At 56.5% G+C, this 16,481-nt stretch overlaps 4 protein-coding genes across 6 annotated transcripts; 1 reads left to right on the top strand and 3 right to left on the bottom strand.

The window, feature by feature from the left end:
- Positions 1 to 317: 317 nt before the first annotated feature.
- LOC308246752 (lymphocyte antigen 6G6e-like) lies at positions 318 to 1,427 on the bottom strand (the record flags this gene model as incomplete). Its single annotated transcript, XM_080665133.1, is given in 4 exon segments — positions 318 to 524; positions 637 to 750; positions 752 to 774; positions 1,376 to 1,427. Coding segments are annotated over 4 exon segments (396 nt in total).
- A 4,170-nt stretch (positions 1,428 to 5,597) lies between these two features.
- Positions 5,598 to 8,444, bottom strand: LY6G6C (lymphocyte antigen 6 family member G6C). Its single transcript, XM_080665540.1, has 3 exons — positions 8,332 to 8,444; positions 6,672 to 6,782; positions 5,598 to 6,205 (listed from the first exon to the last, which is right to left on the bottom strand). The coding sequence occupies exons 1-3, from the start codon at positions 8,381 to 8,383 to the stop codon at positions 5,991 to 5,993; spliced, it is 378 nt and encodes a 125-aa protein (XP_080521666.1). The 5' UTR covers positions 8,384 to 8,444; the 3' UTR covers positions 5,598 to 5,990.
- Positions 8,445 to 9,605: 1,161 nt separating this feature from the next.
- Positions 9,606 to 12,947, top strand: MPIG6B (megakaryocyte and platelet inhibitory receptor G6b; the record flags this gene model as incomplete). The annotated part of the gene is made up of 6 exons (XM_080664169.1): positions 9,606 to 9,666; positions 9,842 to 10,192; positions 10,331 to 10,421; positions 10,717 to 10,757; positions 10,893 to 10,972; positions 11,100 to 12,947. The coding sequence occupies 6 exons, from the start codon at positions 9,606 to 9,608 to the stop codon at positions 11,202 to 11,204; spliced, it is 729 nt and encodes a 242-aa protein (XP_080520295.1). The 3' UTR covers positions 11,205 to 12,947.
- Positions 12,948 to 13,236: 289 nt separating this feature from the next.
- On the bottom strand, positions 13,237 to 16,432 carry DDAH2 (DDAH family member 2, ADMA-independent). Of its 3 annotated transcripts, none has more exons than XM_080664544.1 (7): positions 16,200 to 16,432; positions 15,012 to 15,374; positions 14,814 to 14,913; positions 14,610 to 14,683; positions 14,352 to 14,471; positions 13,726 to 13,875; positions 13,237 to 13,553 (listed from the first exon to the last, which is right to left on the bottom strand). In XM_080664544.1, exons 2-7 carry the CDS (start codon positions 15,306 to 15,308, stop codon positions 13,437 to 13,439), a joined length of 858 nt encoding a protein of 285 aa, XP_080520670.1. In that variant the 5' UTR covers positions 15,309 to 15,374; positions 16,200 to 16,432; the 3' UTR covers positions 13,237 to 13,436. The 3 variants fall into 3 exon arrangements, with proteins under 3 accessions (XP_080520670.1, XP_080520671.1, XP_080520672.1); XM_080664545.1 differs by lacking the exon at positions 16,200 to 16,432 and adding an exon at positions 15,540 to 15,681; XM_080664546.1 differs by lacking the exon at positions 16,200 to 16,432 and adding an exon at positions 15,510 to 15,652.
- Between the last annotated feature and the right edge of the window lie 49 nt (positions 16,433 to 16,481).

Genomic DNA, 16,481 nt, shown 5'->3' with positions numbered 1-16,481 from the left:
CCTGGGACCCACAGCTCCATCTAACACCTGCCTTGCCAGAGACCTGGGGCTTGGAGAGGGCATCTCAGCATCTAAAAAAGACAAAAGACACAGAACAGTATTTTTATGAGGCCGGGCTCTGGGCAAGTGGTAGGGGCTGGAGCAGTGCCCACAGGAATCCGGTCTTGGAAGGGCTCCACAAAGGTGTTGGGCCAGGGAGCTGAGGCCTGTCTGTCAAGTCAGGTTCTTGGCCATATCTCAAGTGTCAGGGCAGGTGTCTCCAGGGCCGCGGAGATGGTGAGGGCGTCCTGGGTTGAGGGACGCAGAGCTGAGTGAGGCTAGTGGAGGAGATGGCCTCCGCAGGTGAAGCTGGCGGTGAGGAGCAGGGTGGGGACGAGAGGCCTGGGGAGCTGCTGCAGCGCGGTGGCCGCATTGCACGGGTCCTGGTCGCAGCACGTAGGAGCGTGACCAGTAGGTGGCCTGGCCGGGCAGAGGGCACTGGGCTCTCGGGAGGCAGCCTTTCCGCTGGATGACCTCACTCTGCTCTGTGGGAGGAAGGGGCGCTGCTGAGGCCGGGCAGGACGAAGGGAGGGCCAGGGCAGCAGGGAGAGTAGGACGGAGGGGCGTGGGGAACCACCTGGAGGAGGGCTGTTGGACCAAAGTCCTACCTGAGGTGCCGATGCTGAAGCCACAGGCCTCATCATCCCCACACTGGGTGGGAAAAGGGTGGCAGGGTTTGGCGAAGCTGCAGGTGTAACAGTGGAGCCGCCCCCCGGGCAGGGAGGGTGGTGAGACCTGCAGGGTCGGTGGAGATCAGGAGGGTGGAGGAGAGGCACACAGGCCAGGTGAGAGGCTGAGCCAAGATCCCAGACAGGGCCACAGGAGTGAGGTGCCGCTAAGCGGGGAGAGGGAAGCACTGAAAGGGGGCACAGAGGGCGCACAGAAGTAGGAAAGGAGACACGGACCAGGGACCAGGGCGGCGAGACAGGGAAAGAGAAAGACATAGACGTGAACAGAAGCCAAGAGAATCAGAGATGAACTTAGAGAATGACAGAAGCCAGGGTGGGAGGCGGCAGTGAAGAAGTTAAGCAATGGTGCCAAAGACAGATGAAAACATTGGAATTGACACCAAGGAGCCCAGCGAAGAAGCAAGTGGTGTGATAGGGACGGGGAGACAGAGGCTGGTGCAGGTGCCACGGGGAAGAGACCGTTCATCTCCAGTGCCTTCCGAGGGACCTGTGCCAGGCTGGCCATCCCCGGTAGCTCCTCTTTCTAACGCTCCTACAACTCTTCTTGGCATCTCTCAGACCCCTCCCCAGCCCTCAGGCTTTTCCAGGAACCCCTGCCCCAGCTGCTCCCCGCCCACTGCCCCAGAGGACCCCCAACCTACACTTACCCAGCGCCCCACAGAAGAACAGGATGCAGAGGACTGCACTGGAGGTGCCCATGGCTGGGTCCAGGGCCCAGGAGTCCGAGAGAATGTGACTGCACCTGAGTGCCCCAGGTTGGAGAGCAGGAGCATCTGAGACTGGGAGGGACCAATAAACAAACACACCTAGGGTGGGAGCGGGTGGAACCAGCCCACATTCACCAGCCTGAGCAGCGGGCCCTCTGCTCCTGCACCCCACACCTCCCTGCCCCTGCAGAAGCCTGCCCTCTGTTCTCTCAGCTGCTCTGAGCTCTGGAGTTATGTCTGACACCTTCCCTCCTAGTCCTCTTCCTTACCCCGCCCCTTGTCTCAAGCTGTTTTCTAGTCTCTCAGCTCTTCTGGTTTCAGCTTTCTCTTTTCCCCTTCTGTGCATTAATGCTCTCAGGGTCACCTTCCAAACAGCCTTGGCCCAGATCCGTTTAAGTGTGGGATCAACAACCTCCCTTCCACCACCAAACACAAAACCTAGCTGCTTAAGGGAGGGCCCCACGCAACTTCAGGTCCCTTCAAGCCCAACATCCCTACCCCATAATGATCTCTCCCAGCTTTACTACCTGAGTTACGTGTGAGGTCAGATGTGTTTCCACTGTGGTAGGTCAGTGAGGGGGGCCATAAAGACTAGGAAGAGATGCAGGGGGGATAGGGTTTGGGGGCAGGGGCAGAGTCTGGAAGACAGGGGTTTGAGAGACTGGGGAGGGGACAGCCATCTGCAGAATCAGGACAGGACTATCCCAGGAGGACAGGACTGAGTGGGGCGGGCGTTGAGGCACAGCTCTGCTCAGAGCAGCAGTATTGGGGTGTTGGGGTATTGGAATTGGGGCTCTCCTATCTCAGGCCCTCTTCACACTCTCAAAAGTTACTGAAGACCCCAAGAGCCTTTCTTAGTGAGTTATAGTAACATTTACTCTATTAGAAATCAAAACAGAACATTTTAAATAGATTTGCTTAAAAATTAAAACAGCCAAAACCGGTTTGGCTCAGTGGATAGAGCGTCAGCCTGTGGACTGGGGGGTCCCAGGTTTGATTCCGGTCAAGGGCACGTAATTGGTTGCGGGCATATCCCCAGTGGGAGGTGTGCAGGAGGCAGCTGATCGATGTTTCTCTCTCATCGATGTTTCTAACTCTCTATCCCTCTTCCTTCCTCTCTGTAAAAAAATCAATAAAATATATTAAAAAAAAATTAAAACAATAACCCTACCACATGTAAGCCAAACATGTTTTTGTGAAAAAGCACTTCTTTCCCAACAAAGATGGCTGGGGTTTCGTATCTACTTCCACACTCAGCCTGTTGGGTGCCGCTTTGGGTGCCCAGTGCCTGCTGAGGGAGACTCTGGCGCCCTTTTCATCGCCTATACAGCTCATGGCAAGGGTTTGTGAGGCTGGCAGGGCAGGTGGGCGTGGGGGCCGTGGGAGGGAAGGCGCACTGACCCAGGCAGACACAGTGAGCCCCCTCCTTGTGGGGCTGCACTGGGTGAGAAGGCAGCCAAGGCCCCTGCCACACAGGCGGGTCACCCTCTGCCTAGGTCCAGGGCCTCCTCTCTGGGCCAGGACACCGTGCTGCTCCGACTGCAGTGCCCCCAGCAGAGCCGTGACCGCCTGTGGTGAGGGTCTCCTGTGCATCGCACTGGCAAACCCCAACTAAACCTGGGCAGAGCAAGCTGTCTGGGAACCACGAGTCCTGTTTCCCCCTTGCCCCCAGAGCTTTCCTGCTTGCAGACCTTCCAAGGTCAGGCTGGGTCTGAGCCCTTCAGGACCCCTGTCTGCTGTCCATGTGTCCCACCTGCCCCTCTTTGCTCTCCAGAATCTCATAGGCCCACTCACTCACACGGTTAGAAAACCTCAGTCCCTTGAAAGCAAGGACCAAAATATTAAACCAAACTTCAACTTTCCAGCATCAGCTAAGGACCAGGGAGGGGTGTGTGTTTACATTTTTGTTCTGAAATAATTTTAGATTGACAGAAAAGTTGTAAAAATGGTACAGAGAATGCCTGTATACCCTCCCCCTGCTTCCTCCAACGTGAACATCTCACATAACCAGAGTACCGCTGGCCCTTGCACACGCAGGGGTCAGAGGTGCCACACCCAGCTCAGTCAAAGTCTGTGTATAACTTGTGACTCCCCAAAAACGTACCTACAAGTGTCCCTTGGTATCTGAGGGGGATTGTTTCCGGAACACCATCCCCACCCTCTTGCAGATACCAAAATCCCCCACGCTCAAGTCCCTTATAGAAAGTGGCATTAAAAAATAAAATAAATAAATAAAATGGCATGGAACAGCGCATATACACTAGTTGGCCCTGTTTTCAGTCTGCAGTTGGTTGGATCTGCAGATGTGAAACCCAGAAAAGGAGGACCAACTGTATATTGATGGGGGGCGGGGAGGGGATCTTGATGTAAGTGGACCTGCGTAGTTTAAACCCTTATTGTTCAGGGGCCAACTGTACAATGATCAAAACCAGAAAGTAACACTGTACAGCACTTCTAACTGACCTGCAGGCCTCACTTGATTTAGCCAGTTGTTCCAGGGCCCATCCCAGAAGCCCACATTGCATTTGGCTCTCGTGTCTTTTTAACTGCCCCCAATCTGTGACAGTTCTGAGTCTTTGTCTTCCATGACCTTGAAACTTTTGAAGAGTCCTGGTAAATTATTTTACTTTTTAAAAATATTTTTATTGATTTTAGAGAGAAAGGGAGAGGGAGGGAGAGATAGAAACATCACTGATGAGAATCCTTGATCGGCTGCCTCCTGTACACCCCACACTGGGGATTGAACCCACAACCCCGGCATGTGCCTTGACTGGGAATGGAACTGTGGCCTCCTGGTTCATAGGTCGATGCTCAACCACTGAGCCATGCTGGCTGGGTCTGGTAAGATATTTTATAGAATGTCCCTCATTTTTGGGTTTATCTGGTATTTTCACACAATTAGATTGAGGTAATGAGCTCTTAATAACACAGGCATGATGTTGGTCTTTGCAGTGTATCACACAGGGGGTCACAATGCCAGTGTGATAACTTTGATCACTTGGTTTTAGGGAGGTGTTTTCTGAGGGAGCAGAGAATCCCTTTGTGCTCCTTGAAATCCCATCTGCTCTGCCCCTGAAGGCAAGTCGTCCAGCCAGGAGGCTGACACCTCTGCCTCCGTCTCTCTCAGCCTCAGTGGCCATCACTGGCCAGCCTGTACCACAGCCCGTCACTGCAATTAAGTGGAAACAAAGTTGGAGGGACTCACACCGCCCACAGGGCTGCTGCATCGGAGGCCTGCGCAGCAGCGCTGTGATGAGAACTGTGGCCCTGGCCTGCATCTTGGCTGCAGCCGACAGCACCCTGGCCTGGGTCTTGCCAGGACTGTGGAGAGGGCAGCGGGATTAGAAGACCAGAAGGGAGCAAGGGAATGAAGGAGATCTGAGGTGAAAAGACACACACTCCTCTGTGAGCCATTGAAATCTATCGGCCACTCTAGAGCTGACTGGAAAATTCCATCCCTCTTTTGTTGATGGGAGGGCTGAAGGAGTTATATGACCAGTTTCAGGGTTATGATGATGCACTCCTTATCCGACCCAACCCCAGAGGACAATGGAGAATCTGCCCTACGTTACTCCTGGACCTTGTTGCTAGGGAGAACCTTCCTTAGCAATGAGGATCACCCAGGGGAGCAGGCGCTGGGCTGAGTGGGGCTCACAGAATCAATGAACCTGTTTGTCTGGGTTGGTTCTCCTTTCCCCTACTTGCAGCTTGGCTCCCAATAGGACTCTTGAACTGAGAGGAAATGAATGGAAGCCTGTGATAGGAGGCTCACTCAGTGCCCCACTTAGTAACTGGGCCAGGTGAGGCCTCTGACTCTAACCTTGGGACTGACACCTGCAAAGAGGGTCCTGAGTCCCATCCCCATGCGATTTTCCTACCCTTTTGGGGGAGCCCTCAAGCCGGGCTGCACCTCCTTCTTGGCAGTCCCTCAGAGGTGTGACCTACGTTTGAGATAAGGATTGTCTCCAAACACTGGGACCTGTGTGCCACCCCCATACTGAAAGGAAGGGTGGAGGCCAGAAAAACCTGTTTCTCCATTTGCCCCAGCCCAGCTGCCAGGGAAACTCCCTGAAGGGTCCTGGGGAAGGGTGGGGGCTGAGAGGGTTATTTCTGGGAGGGGGACCTCTGACAACAGGTCTCCTGACAATAAATGCACGATTTATCAGACACAAGCATTTATTACTCAAAATGGAAAGAGGTGAGCAGGGCAAGGTCCTCCGGTCTTTTCTTGAGCCATCACGGGGGACAGGCCCAGACCCCAAGTCCTCCCTAAGCAGGGCATGGTAGAGTGCAGAGCACAAAGGGGAGCCCTTCTGGGGGCCATTGGAAGATCTGGAGTGGTCTGGAGGGAAATGGGAAGGGACTCAGCAAAGCAGAGAGGAGGGGATGGGGTAGAATGATGGACAGGGAGACCACTGTCTAATCAAAGAAATGTGAAGGGTCTAGAGAAATGTTTTTCCGAACAAAGGGAACTAGGGGGAGACCACTGTGGGAAGCCAGGGGATCCGGAGACACAGGGAGAGAGGCTAAGGCTGAGGCAGGGGAGGAGTGAGTATCAGTGCAGCAGCCAGAGGCCAACGCCAGCCAAGGAGGTGAGGAGGCTCAGGCCCAGGCCTGGGGCGGGCCGAGGGGCTGGGCTGTTGCAGTTGTCCTTCTCGCAGCAGGTGGTGTTATAGGTCAGGCCCAGCTTGTGGTTGGTTTGATTCAAGGCCTCCCGACAGGGCTCATCAGGTGTGCCACAGCGAAGGTTGGAGAAAACCCACATCTTGCCTGGGGGTAGGAGTGGGCAGTGGTGTCAGCTGGGATGGGCACCTGGGATGCTTGTGTCCACTTCCCCACCCCATGCACCTACTCAACCTCCTTTCCTCCCAATTCTGCCCCAGCTTCCTCTTCTTTTCTCTTCTCAGTCTCATCTTCCTGCTGACTTCCAGACCCTGCCCTTCACCCAACCCCAGTCCTGTCACTTGCCGGCTAGGATGCCTTAGACCTGTTACTGCCGCTCTCTGGGGCTGTTTCCACAGTATAATAACAGCCACATCATAGGGTTGTCATGAACATGAATTGAAACAATCCATGTAGAGACACAGAATGGGGCCTGGTACGTGATAATTTTTGGCCAAAAGTTCTCATTGCTGTCATTCTCTGTTCCAGCTCAGCCTTAGCCCCAGTTGGGCCTCAGCCTCAGCCATAGAGTCTCCCACCGGCCCCTGGTCCGCGCTAAAGAATGGCAGATTACCGAGGTACACATTTGTTGTCAAGCATTTCTGCCCTTGTTCCAGACGGCAGGACGTCCGGTCCACACAGCCCAGCACAGGGACCTTGTAGCAGGAGTGACAGCGAATGTCAGCTGGGAAGACACAAATCAGGCTGAGGTGATGGGGTGTCTGACTCACCTGGGACTGAGCTGAGTGGGGGTGGGGGGTGGGGGGGGGGAGTTGGGGAGGCAAGGTGGAGAAGAACCAGTGTAGTAGGTGTTCTGACCGGTTTGGTCTGACAGGGACAGAGCAGGTGAGTGATAGAGAAAAAGTGGAAGTGGGTGAGGGTGGAATTGTTGCTCTGTGAACAGCCCACACCCTAACTGCCTTTCTCCACTCCACTCCATCTGGGGATGAGTCAGGAGGGCAATGCCACCACCAACAATAACACGGGGCTGGGCTAGATGGAAAGTGAGAATTCCATGGGATGGAGGCCGTGAGGAAGAAGATGAAAGAATTCAGAGGAGGTCACAGGTAGAGACTTAAAATAGAAAGAACTATTCAAAATAAAAATCATGGCCCTTGCCAGCTGAGCTCAGTGGATAGAGCGTCGGCCTGTGGACCGAAGGGTCCCGGGTTCGATTCTAGTCAAGGTACATGCCCCAGTTGTGGGCTCGGTCCCCAAGAGGGGGCATGCAGGAGGCAGCCGATCAATGATTCTCCCTCATCATTGATGTTTCTCTCTCTCTCCCTCTCCCTTTCTCTCTGAAATCAATAGAAATACATTTAAAATAAAAATAAAAATCATGGAGGATACAACACATGCAGAAGTGGCTTGGAACTTGAAGCTGGCAAGAAGGCCATGTGTGGCCAGCTTTAGCAATTTACTCTTCACCTCCTGTGCCCACCGAGCAAGTGGGAAGAGGCACCGACCTGAATGAATCCTCTCCCCCAGGAGCTCTCCGAAGAAAGGAATACTATCTGGGGGACAGATCAGACTTGGCCTGGAACAGAAGGTGGCAGCCCGGAGTTTCTGCCTCAGCTAATGCAAGGTCTGGGCATGCAAGGTTTGGTGAAAGAGGGATTTGGTCCAAGGGTGAACAAGTCTGTGGCTGCCCCTCACCCTGGGGGTAGCAGCCCTGGCACTCACTGCCTAGAAGGCGGGGAAATCTCCCTGGTTCCCTAGGAGGTTCTAAGATGTCACTGGCACCTTCCAGAAAGCTTGTGTCCCTGGGGGTACGGGCCCCCGAGAGGAGCAGGAGCCCACTAGGAAAGGCTGCTGCTGCTCGAGGGACTGAGCATGAAGTCCCTGATGGAGCAGATGACAGGTGGGGTGCAAAAGAAGCCTCAGGCGGGGTGCCTAGCCAACGTGATGGAGAGAGGAGAAAGGTACGCTGGATGGGGGCTGGCAAGGGAACTGGATATTAGGGTGGCCAAGAAGGGGGCACCTTGGACTGGGGAAAAGGGGACCTGGAACCCTGGCTTGATAGAAGAGAGGGTCTTGGAGGTGGGAACATGAATCCTTGAGAAATGGAACCAGAATCCTGTCACAGGGAGACCTGGTTCTGGAAGCACAGAACTCAGCCATTTGGGGCCAGGGGTGCTTGGGATCCTGAGGAGTGCGTAATGTGGGGTGGTGGGTGGGGCAGGGTATAAAGTCTTGACTGGGTGAACCAGGTCCTTGGGGCCCCAGGTGCTCACCTGAGACCAAGCAGAGCAAAGAAGACAAGGCGAGCAGCAGAAGGCCTTTCATGGTGAGGGTCCTGAGAATGGTAGCAACTGCAGCAGTTGACAGAGTAGATTTCCGGGGATCCAGCTCTGGGAGTTGAGTGGCCTTTTTCGCTTTTATAATCTCAACAGTCCCTCCCTTTCCTGCCTCTGGTGGCCCCTCCTCCCCATTATGGTGGGGAGGGGCTAAACAGGACTGGGTGGGGGAGGGGAGACGGGAAAGAGAGGTGAGGGAGGTGGGGCAGGATTGGGGTAGAATGTAGGTGAGCCATTTTGGTTCTTGGTTTCAGACCAAGGTGCTCCTCCTGGAGCCCCCGGCCCACAACCCTGCTTGCCCAGTCCTCTGTTCTCCGAAGAGGCATCACCAAAGGCCCTTGCAATGTTACAGCCCCACCCCCCACCCCCAGCAGCTGCTGGTTCCTGGGAAATAGACAATAAGTGTGGCCAACGATGACTGCCAATTTTGGATCCCTGGGGCCACTGGTAAAACATGTGGGCAGAGATTTTGGATGGAAAGAGCCAAATTAATCTCAATTCAGCTCCTATTTGGTCTTCCTAGTCACTGCTCAGCCACAGGATTAGGGAGTAGGGTTTATGATATTACCAAGGATGTCTGTGATGTCACAGCAGCAGAGGCCTGGGCTGGGCTGGGGGGGGCCTCGGTTGCACCGTCCAGCGAAGGCCAGTGAAGTCTTGGATGCGGAGCGTGTGCACCTGCTCCAAGGGGCCATCCAATCAGAACCTGCCGGTTTGGGAGGTGCGTGGCTGAGGGACCGCGTGGGCACAGAGGCAGGAGGTAGACGCTAACAGGACAGTAAGATAGTAGAAAGTACTTCGTGTTCCCGTGCGTCAGCCCTTGTCCTGGGCGTTTTAGGAGTATGCATTTAGTTCTCACAATCCTCTACAACGCAGGTGCTTTTGTAGATGAGCCAACAGGACCAGAGAGGTTAGGCGACTTGCTCACAGCACGCAGTCAGCAGTGGTGGTCAGGTTTTGAACCCAGCCGGGATCCAGAATTCGTGATGCTCCGACCTGCTCGGCTGCAGGAGTGAAAGCGCGCACTGCCAGGGCGCATTGTTTGAGGGCTGTGAGCTTGCCTGAGTGTTCCCAGAGGGATCCGGGCAGTTGCTGGCCCCGCCCCTTCTTATCGGAGCCCCCAGACCCGCCGACCCCCGCTCCTCCCCCCGCATTTCCCTCCGGTCTCCTCCGCTGATTCACTCGCCTCCTCTCCCCACCACATCCCAGCCATGGACCTGGTTCTGCAGCTACTGCCGCTGCTGCTGTGGCGGGTTCAGGGGGACCCCGGGGGCAAGCTGTCGCTGGGGAATCAGCGTGAACGAGGCAAGTCTAAGGCCCGGGGGCGGGGGGCGACTGCAGAGAAAGATGTGTGTGGGAAGATCCAGGACTCTGGGAGAGGGGGGGGGAGGGGGAGTCTCCTCGCCTGTGGACTGACCCTAACCACCGCCCCCCTCGCCTCCCCTAGTTTCCTTGGACGGCCGTCCAGGGGACCGGGTGAATCTCTCTTGTGTAGGGGTCTCCCATCCCGTCCGCTGGGTCTGGGCGCCTAGCTTCCCGACCTGCAAGGGCCTGCTCAAAGGACGCCGCCGGATCCTGTGGGTCTCTTCGAGCGGGACCCCCACCGTGTCTCCTGTCCAGCCCTTTGCTGGCCGCCTACGAGCCCTGGACCACCCTGGAATCCGGCGGCTAGAGCTGCTTCTGAGCGCAGGGGACTCGGGCACCTTTATCTGCAGGGGCCGCCACGAGGACGAGAGCCACACGGTGCTCCGCGTGCTGGGGGACGCGGCCGACTGCAGGGGGTCCGGGCCTAGCCTGGGTAGGTCGAAGCCTCCGCAGGGGTCTTCAAGCGGACACACATCCCCGACGGGGAAAGGAGCCTTGGTTGGGATTCCAGAGAGGGAGAGCTAGCTGTCTGCCCTCGAACCGCTGACCACCCTCTTCCCCGTCCCCCCAGGGTCAGTGTATCCCCTGCTCCTGATCCCCTTGCTGGGCGCCGGGCTGGTGCTGGGACTAGGAGCGTTGGGTGCGGTCTGGTGGCAGCGCAGGTGAGCTCGAGAGGCGGGGCCAGAGGCGGGAGGGTTTTCGAAGACAAAAGCCAGATCTGGAGCCCTGGGTTGTGGTTTGGTTTGGAGAATGGGGGTGAGGCCACAGGCTGGTGGGTGGAGCCCTGGCTCGGGAAGCTCAGCAGGAGGCAGGATCAGAGCTTGGGCGGAACCACCCCTGGGGTGGAGCCTGCGTTCTCTTGCGGACCGAACCTGCAAGTTGCAGGGTTGTGGTGAAGAACCAGGGAGGCAACACTGGTGACTCTCAGAGACGATGATTGTTCCACACCCCTGACAGGCGCTCACCCCCACGCCCGCCGCGGCCACTCCCCAGATCTGGTGAGCCTAACTCCACCCCTTTTCCTTTTCCTACCTGCACATCCCGACCCCTCAAGTCCCGAGTCTGAGCATTTGCAGGGAGCAGACGAGTTGGTCACCTTCTCTCAATCCTTCAGCTCTGTCCCCCCCACATAGTCCCACGAGTGAAAGCCGAGCCCCAGAGACCAGCAAAGGCCGAGGAGCCCAAGACTGCGGGGGACCTGGACCAGGAGTCGGTGAGGGCTTGGGGATGGGAGGGGAACTGGCCAGGATCCCTGAGAAAATTGGCCGAGAGAGACAGAGGCCTGGATTGCTAAGGAATCAGACTTCCTAGACACTCTGCCCTCCTCCCCACCTTTGCAGAGCCTGCTCTACGCAGACCTGGATCATGCAGCCCTCAGACGGCCCTGCCGGTTGTCCCCAGTGGTCCCTGCTGAGTCCTCCACCATCTATGCGGTTGTCGTTTGACGGAAAGCCCTTCCTCCAAACTTCACAAGCTGGGGGCTCCCAGCTCTCCAGAACTACCCTCTCGGTCTTGGACTCTCCCTGGAAAATGAAGGCACCATAGGATAGAAATGAGCACTAGACTGGGAGTCAGGAGACCTGGCTTCCAGGCTGTCTCTGCCACTGATCTTGCTTCTTCAGCTACCCCACCGCCTATATAACCTCCATGTCTTCTTTACCACTGGTGCCCTCTCTAAAGCTCACTGAGACGTTTCCTACCTTAAGACATCAGCCACTCCAAGAGAGTTGCTCCCTCTCTTCCCTCCCTTCCAATCAAGCTCCTTGAACCAGGGGTTACACCTGTCTCCTCCATGTTCTTCTCCTGCACTCTACTCCCATGAGGTTGCCAGTGAGGTCCTAATGGCCACGCCCAGCAGACATTCTTTAGCATTCATCTGGCTTGGCGTGGCTTTTGATTACTCCCTTCTTTAAGCTGTTTTTCTTTCTTTTTTTAAAAAAAATATATTTTATTGATTTTTTAGAGAGGGGGGGAGGGAGAGGGAGAGAGAGCTAGAAACATCCATCAGCTGCTTCCTGCACACTCCCTACTGGGATGTGCCCGCAACCAAGGTACATGCCCTTGACCGGAATCAAACCTGGGACCCTTCAGTCCACAGGCCGACGCTCTATCCACTGAGCCAAACCAGTTAGGGCAAAGCTGTTTTTCTTTAATGCTGATGTCTTCCTTCTGGACTCCTCTTCCTTTCTCCCTACCACCACGGTATTCCCCACCATTCTAGGTTTGTCCCTTTATCTTCCTCTTCTGGGAAGTTATCCACAGTGGCCTCAGCCCTCACCTTGGCAAATGACACCCAGAACTCTCCAGCTCAGATGTCAGCTGAGGGATTTCCAAACTGTCCCTCAGACATCCCTGTCTATCTGGCCCTACACATTTTTCATACAGCATGTCCAAAACTCATTGTCATCTCCAAACCTCGCACTCAGTCCTCTCCTCTGTATTCCCTCTTGATCAACCCCCTCTTGCCCAGGCCAGAAACTGAGTCATGCAGCATCCTTCCTATCACACAATGAACCAAGTCCTTCTGTTCTATTTTAACATCACTGTAAAATCCACACCCTTCTTCATGCCCAGCACTGCCACCTGAATGTATGCTCCTCATTTCCCTGGATTACCCAGAAACCCACCTCATCCTTTTTCCCTTGCCCCCCTCCCTGAAGGCAGGTAGATCCTTCCCAAATACTAACCTACTTCTGACAGCCTGTATTTCAGATCTGTAGTATTTCTTTCCTTAACCGTCAGCCCTGGGCCCAGGGGCCGTGGCTTTGGGTACACAGTACTACAGCACTTAGCTCTGTCACATCACATACACACAACACCAGCCTTGGAGAAATCCCCCGCAGGCCCCAAGTGCTGTGTGCCTTTGTCCCGTGCAATGCCTTCTTCATGGATTATACTTTTCCTTCCTCTCCACTACGTGCCTGGCTAGTTCTTACTAATCCTCAGGACTCAGTTCAAGTGCAGCCTCTGGGAAGCCATTCCTGATCCCTTGCCACCCTGCATGCATTTTGATGCCCTGGGAGGCCCCTTGTTCTCTCATAGCAACAGCCTCCTGCGACTTGTTCCATCACAACCTGTCTTTCCGTTGGTAAGCAATGTTCAAGAATTGTGAGTTCCCTGATGTCAGGAGACTGGCCCTTTTCATATCACTGCTAAGCCTCAGTGAATGAGTGAATAAAAATTAATATTTCTGCAAGTGTTATTTCTTCCTATCAACTATGGGTGGGTTAGTAATCTACCAATCTCTGAATCATCTGAGATTTAGATAAATTCAGCAAATGATCCACCCATGCTCTCTCTCCTCTGCCCTGTACATGCTTTGTGCCCAAGCACCTATGACACAGGGCTGGGCAATGAGTCAGTGAGTGCCTAATAAGGGTTTGAGGAATGAAAGAGGCCTCCTTCCCTCACTATCCCCAACCTCAGGTTTCAGCCCTGCCCCATGTCCCTCTGCCCCAATAAAACAGCAGCCACAGCCCAGTCTGAAAGGTCAGTTTATTTTATTAGTTCTGGGAGAGAAGACTCACCCAATGATCTCTATCCTTTTTCCCACACTATGCCCTCCCCCTACCTTGGGACCCTGTTCCCACTATTCACCATCCTTTCTCTAATCTTCCTTCCCCTTCTACTCCCTATACGCCCTACCCCTGACCATCCAAGACCCCAAGGCCAGGCCCTCAACTGTGGGGGCGTGTGCTGAGTACCAGGCAGAGGGAGCTGAGCCCAGCACCTGCCTTCTCCAGTTCAGAGCAGGACACAGGGACCAGGGTGACATCAGAGAGCTTCTGCAGTGCCTGCAGGGAGGACATGGGATGGGGAGATGGGAGTGAGATAACTACACACCCCTTGCAGCCAGATCAGAATGGTCCCACTCAGGCTTCTAGGTAAGAACCCCCTCCCTCCTCCTACTACGAAGGCCTGAGATGCCTTTCTCTGGTTGTTGGTGGAGCTTCTGCCTCCCCTCACCTCCTGGCTGTTGGGCAGGTCCCCCCCTCCACGGTGCAGGAGGAAAGGGGGCACACCCGGCAACCCAGGACGTAGAAAGAGACAGTCAGCGGCTGTATCATCTGGGAGGGTCAGGGAGGCGTAGGGGTGGTCCGTCAGCACCGCCATGGCCTGGTGTAGAGGAAAGAGGCAGCATTCAAGTCTTGGAGCTTCTGCACCCCAAGCCTGGCTGCCCCTCCAGGCTGAGTGCTGGGGACTGTTACGTTGGTGAAATAATCATGACGCTCTTCTAAGTGCTTGAGTTACCTTTGCTAATTTCCACCTCAGATTCACATGCAGTCCTTCCACCTGCAACCTCTTCTCCCATCTCCCCTTCTCCAGCCCCGTTATGGGCCCCAACCACCCTTCAAATCACAGCTTAGATGTCCCCTCTGGGGATTTTTGGAAGACCGTATAAATGTAAATCGACTCTGTTCCCTGATCTCCCATCGCCCTGTCCAGCTATACTCCTTGTTTTCACACGTGTTTTCACAGATGAACTTCGCCCGGAGTGCAGGGGCTGGGGCTAATTTTCTGAGCCTCCCAGCCCATAGCCACGCCCACTTCACTGGGCCTGGCCCCGCCCTGGCCCCCCCGCTCCAGCTCACCCGGACTGCCTTTTGGGCTGCGTCGCTGCTTCCTGCCACCACCGTGCGGGGTCCCCCCATGCCGCAGAAACTGCGCAGGTGGCAGGGGCTGGAGACCGGCACTGTGGAGACGGCGAAGTCCTAGGGGGACGAGGGGAAGTCCTCAGGGACCGGGAGAGTGACGGAACACCCTCAACATTTCCCTCCACCGCAAGCTGCTCTCGGCCTCTCCCTCCTCAGCGCCCTGCACCCCCTTCCCAAGGCTGGCCCGCTCCTCACCCGGAACGTGTCGGCCACGATCTCGGCTCCTCGGTGGTTGGTCCACTTGGAGAGGCCCACGAAAAACTCCCGGCCTGCACCCCGGAGGCCAAGAGGTTTAAGGGCGGGGTGGGTGGGATGAGTTGGAAACAAGACCCGAGATGGCCCGGTCTCCCAAACTCTGCTTCCCTGTGCCCAGCTCCAGGGATGGGCACCCAGCCTCACCGGTGAAGAGGACATCAGTGGCATCCAGCGTCGCGTTCTCGTCCCCCATCTCCACAATCCGGAGCCCCAGGTCCTGGAGGGTTTTGCGGACTCCATCCACCTTAGGGCAAGAGAAGGAGCGGGGCTGAGACATTCCCGCCCCAATTCTTCCCTGAAGCCTCGGATGCCCACCCCCACCCCCGCGTCCCCTGGCGTCACCTCTGGCCTGCGGGCAGGACTCCAGGGCCGCGTGATCAGGGCCGTGTCCCCCTGGATCACGGCGGTGTCGCCGAGCAGCGGTCCCAGCGGCAGAGACTCATCAGGAGGCAGTTCTAGCAGCTGTAGCCCCAATCGCTGCCTCAACTTACCCCCCAGCACCCCGTGCTCCCGCTGTGCTTTAGCCAGGTCCAGGGCAGGGAGGCCAGCCCCCGCACCCTCCCCCGACGCCAGGCTCTCCGGGACCCCGCGGATCAGGGCGTGGGAGCAGCGGCCCAGCCCCTCCCCCGGCGTCCCCATCCCATCCACACAGTCGCCCCCTCCGGCAGCACTGATTTCTCAGTTTCCTCTTTTTACTTCAGCTGTCTGCGAGAAGAGACAGAATGGGGGTCGGAGAGAGAGAAAGAGAACGCAGAGAAGGGCGTGGGAAGGTGGTTAAGAACGCGGGTCTTCCTCCGCCGACTCTGGCACCCTTCCCTCTCCTCTCCACCTCCTCCAGACCTTCCTCTGCTGCCCACCCAACGCCCGCACCATCGCGATCTGCTTCTCGAGGGGGAGTCTGAGGAGCAAGATCAGGATCCCGTCATCTCCCAAACACCTGTTGCCCCTGCTCGGGGCTTCGTGAGGTTCCTGCCCGGTGCCCCTTTGGCAGCCGCTAGGATGCGCTCACTCCCCAAAAATGCAGCGGCCCCGCCCCCTTAACCCTCAGCTGCTCGCGCTGTGCAGACCTAAAGTGCGGCGAGGAACCCACTAGGGTTATGGGACAGGAGGCAGCTGGGGAGAGGGCCTGGGGGATGGAAGTCTAGGGTACAAATGAGAAAGGGAGAGAGGGGCAAGGAGGGAGGAATTAGAGTCACAGGAGTTAAATATCATCTCCACCCCAGCGGGTCACTCAGCTCCCAGCGCGACCCAGCCTAAACCAGACCGAGTCCCGGAGGACTGGGAGAGGTCTAAAAGGAAATCTGAAGGGCGGGGAAACGGGGGGCGTGGTTCCGGGGAGCGGGCGCCACTCCAGACTCCAGGACCCTGTCCCTTCCCTCCCGCTCTATCTTTCCCAAAGTCCACCCCATTCAGCTCCGCAACTCAAATGCCGCACCCCCCTCCCCGCACTCTGTCCGGCGCAGGCACGGGCCCGGTACCCCGATTCCGGCCCCAACACAGTCCAGGGAACACCGCCCGCTCCAGACTCACCTCCAGCGCCCACCCCTACTCCTGCCGTTCTGTGATCTTGGCTGGGGTCCCAACCCCCGTGAGGATAGAGTTGGTGGAGAAGAGTCCTGCTCTTCAAGCCTTGGGGACTGGAGCTTTAGCTGTGAGGAGCCCCTGGGTAGGCGAGGGCCAGTGCTACGGTGGGGCAGGGGCTGGGCGGTCTGGCGGCTCCAGGGCATTGTCTAAACGGGACAGGGCAGGGCTCCGCAGACCACGCCCATCCGCCCCGCGACGCCGCGCCCACTCCACCAGGACTGCGCCCCC

The sequence above is a fragment of the Plecotus auritus genome (assembly GCF_963455305.1).
Source record: "Plecotus auritus genome assembly, chromosome: 4".
NCBI classification, from domain to species: Eukaryota; Metazoa; Chordata; class Mammalia; order Chiroptera; family Vespertilionidae; genus Plecotus; species Plecotus auritus.
This window is presented reverse-complemented; position numbering and strand designations above follow the sequence as displayed.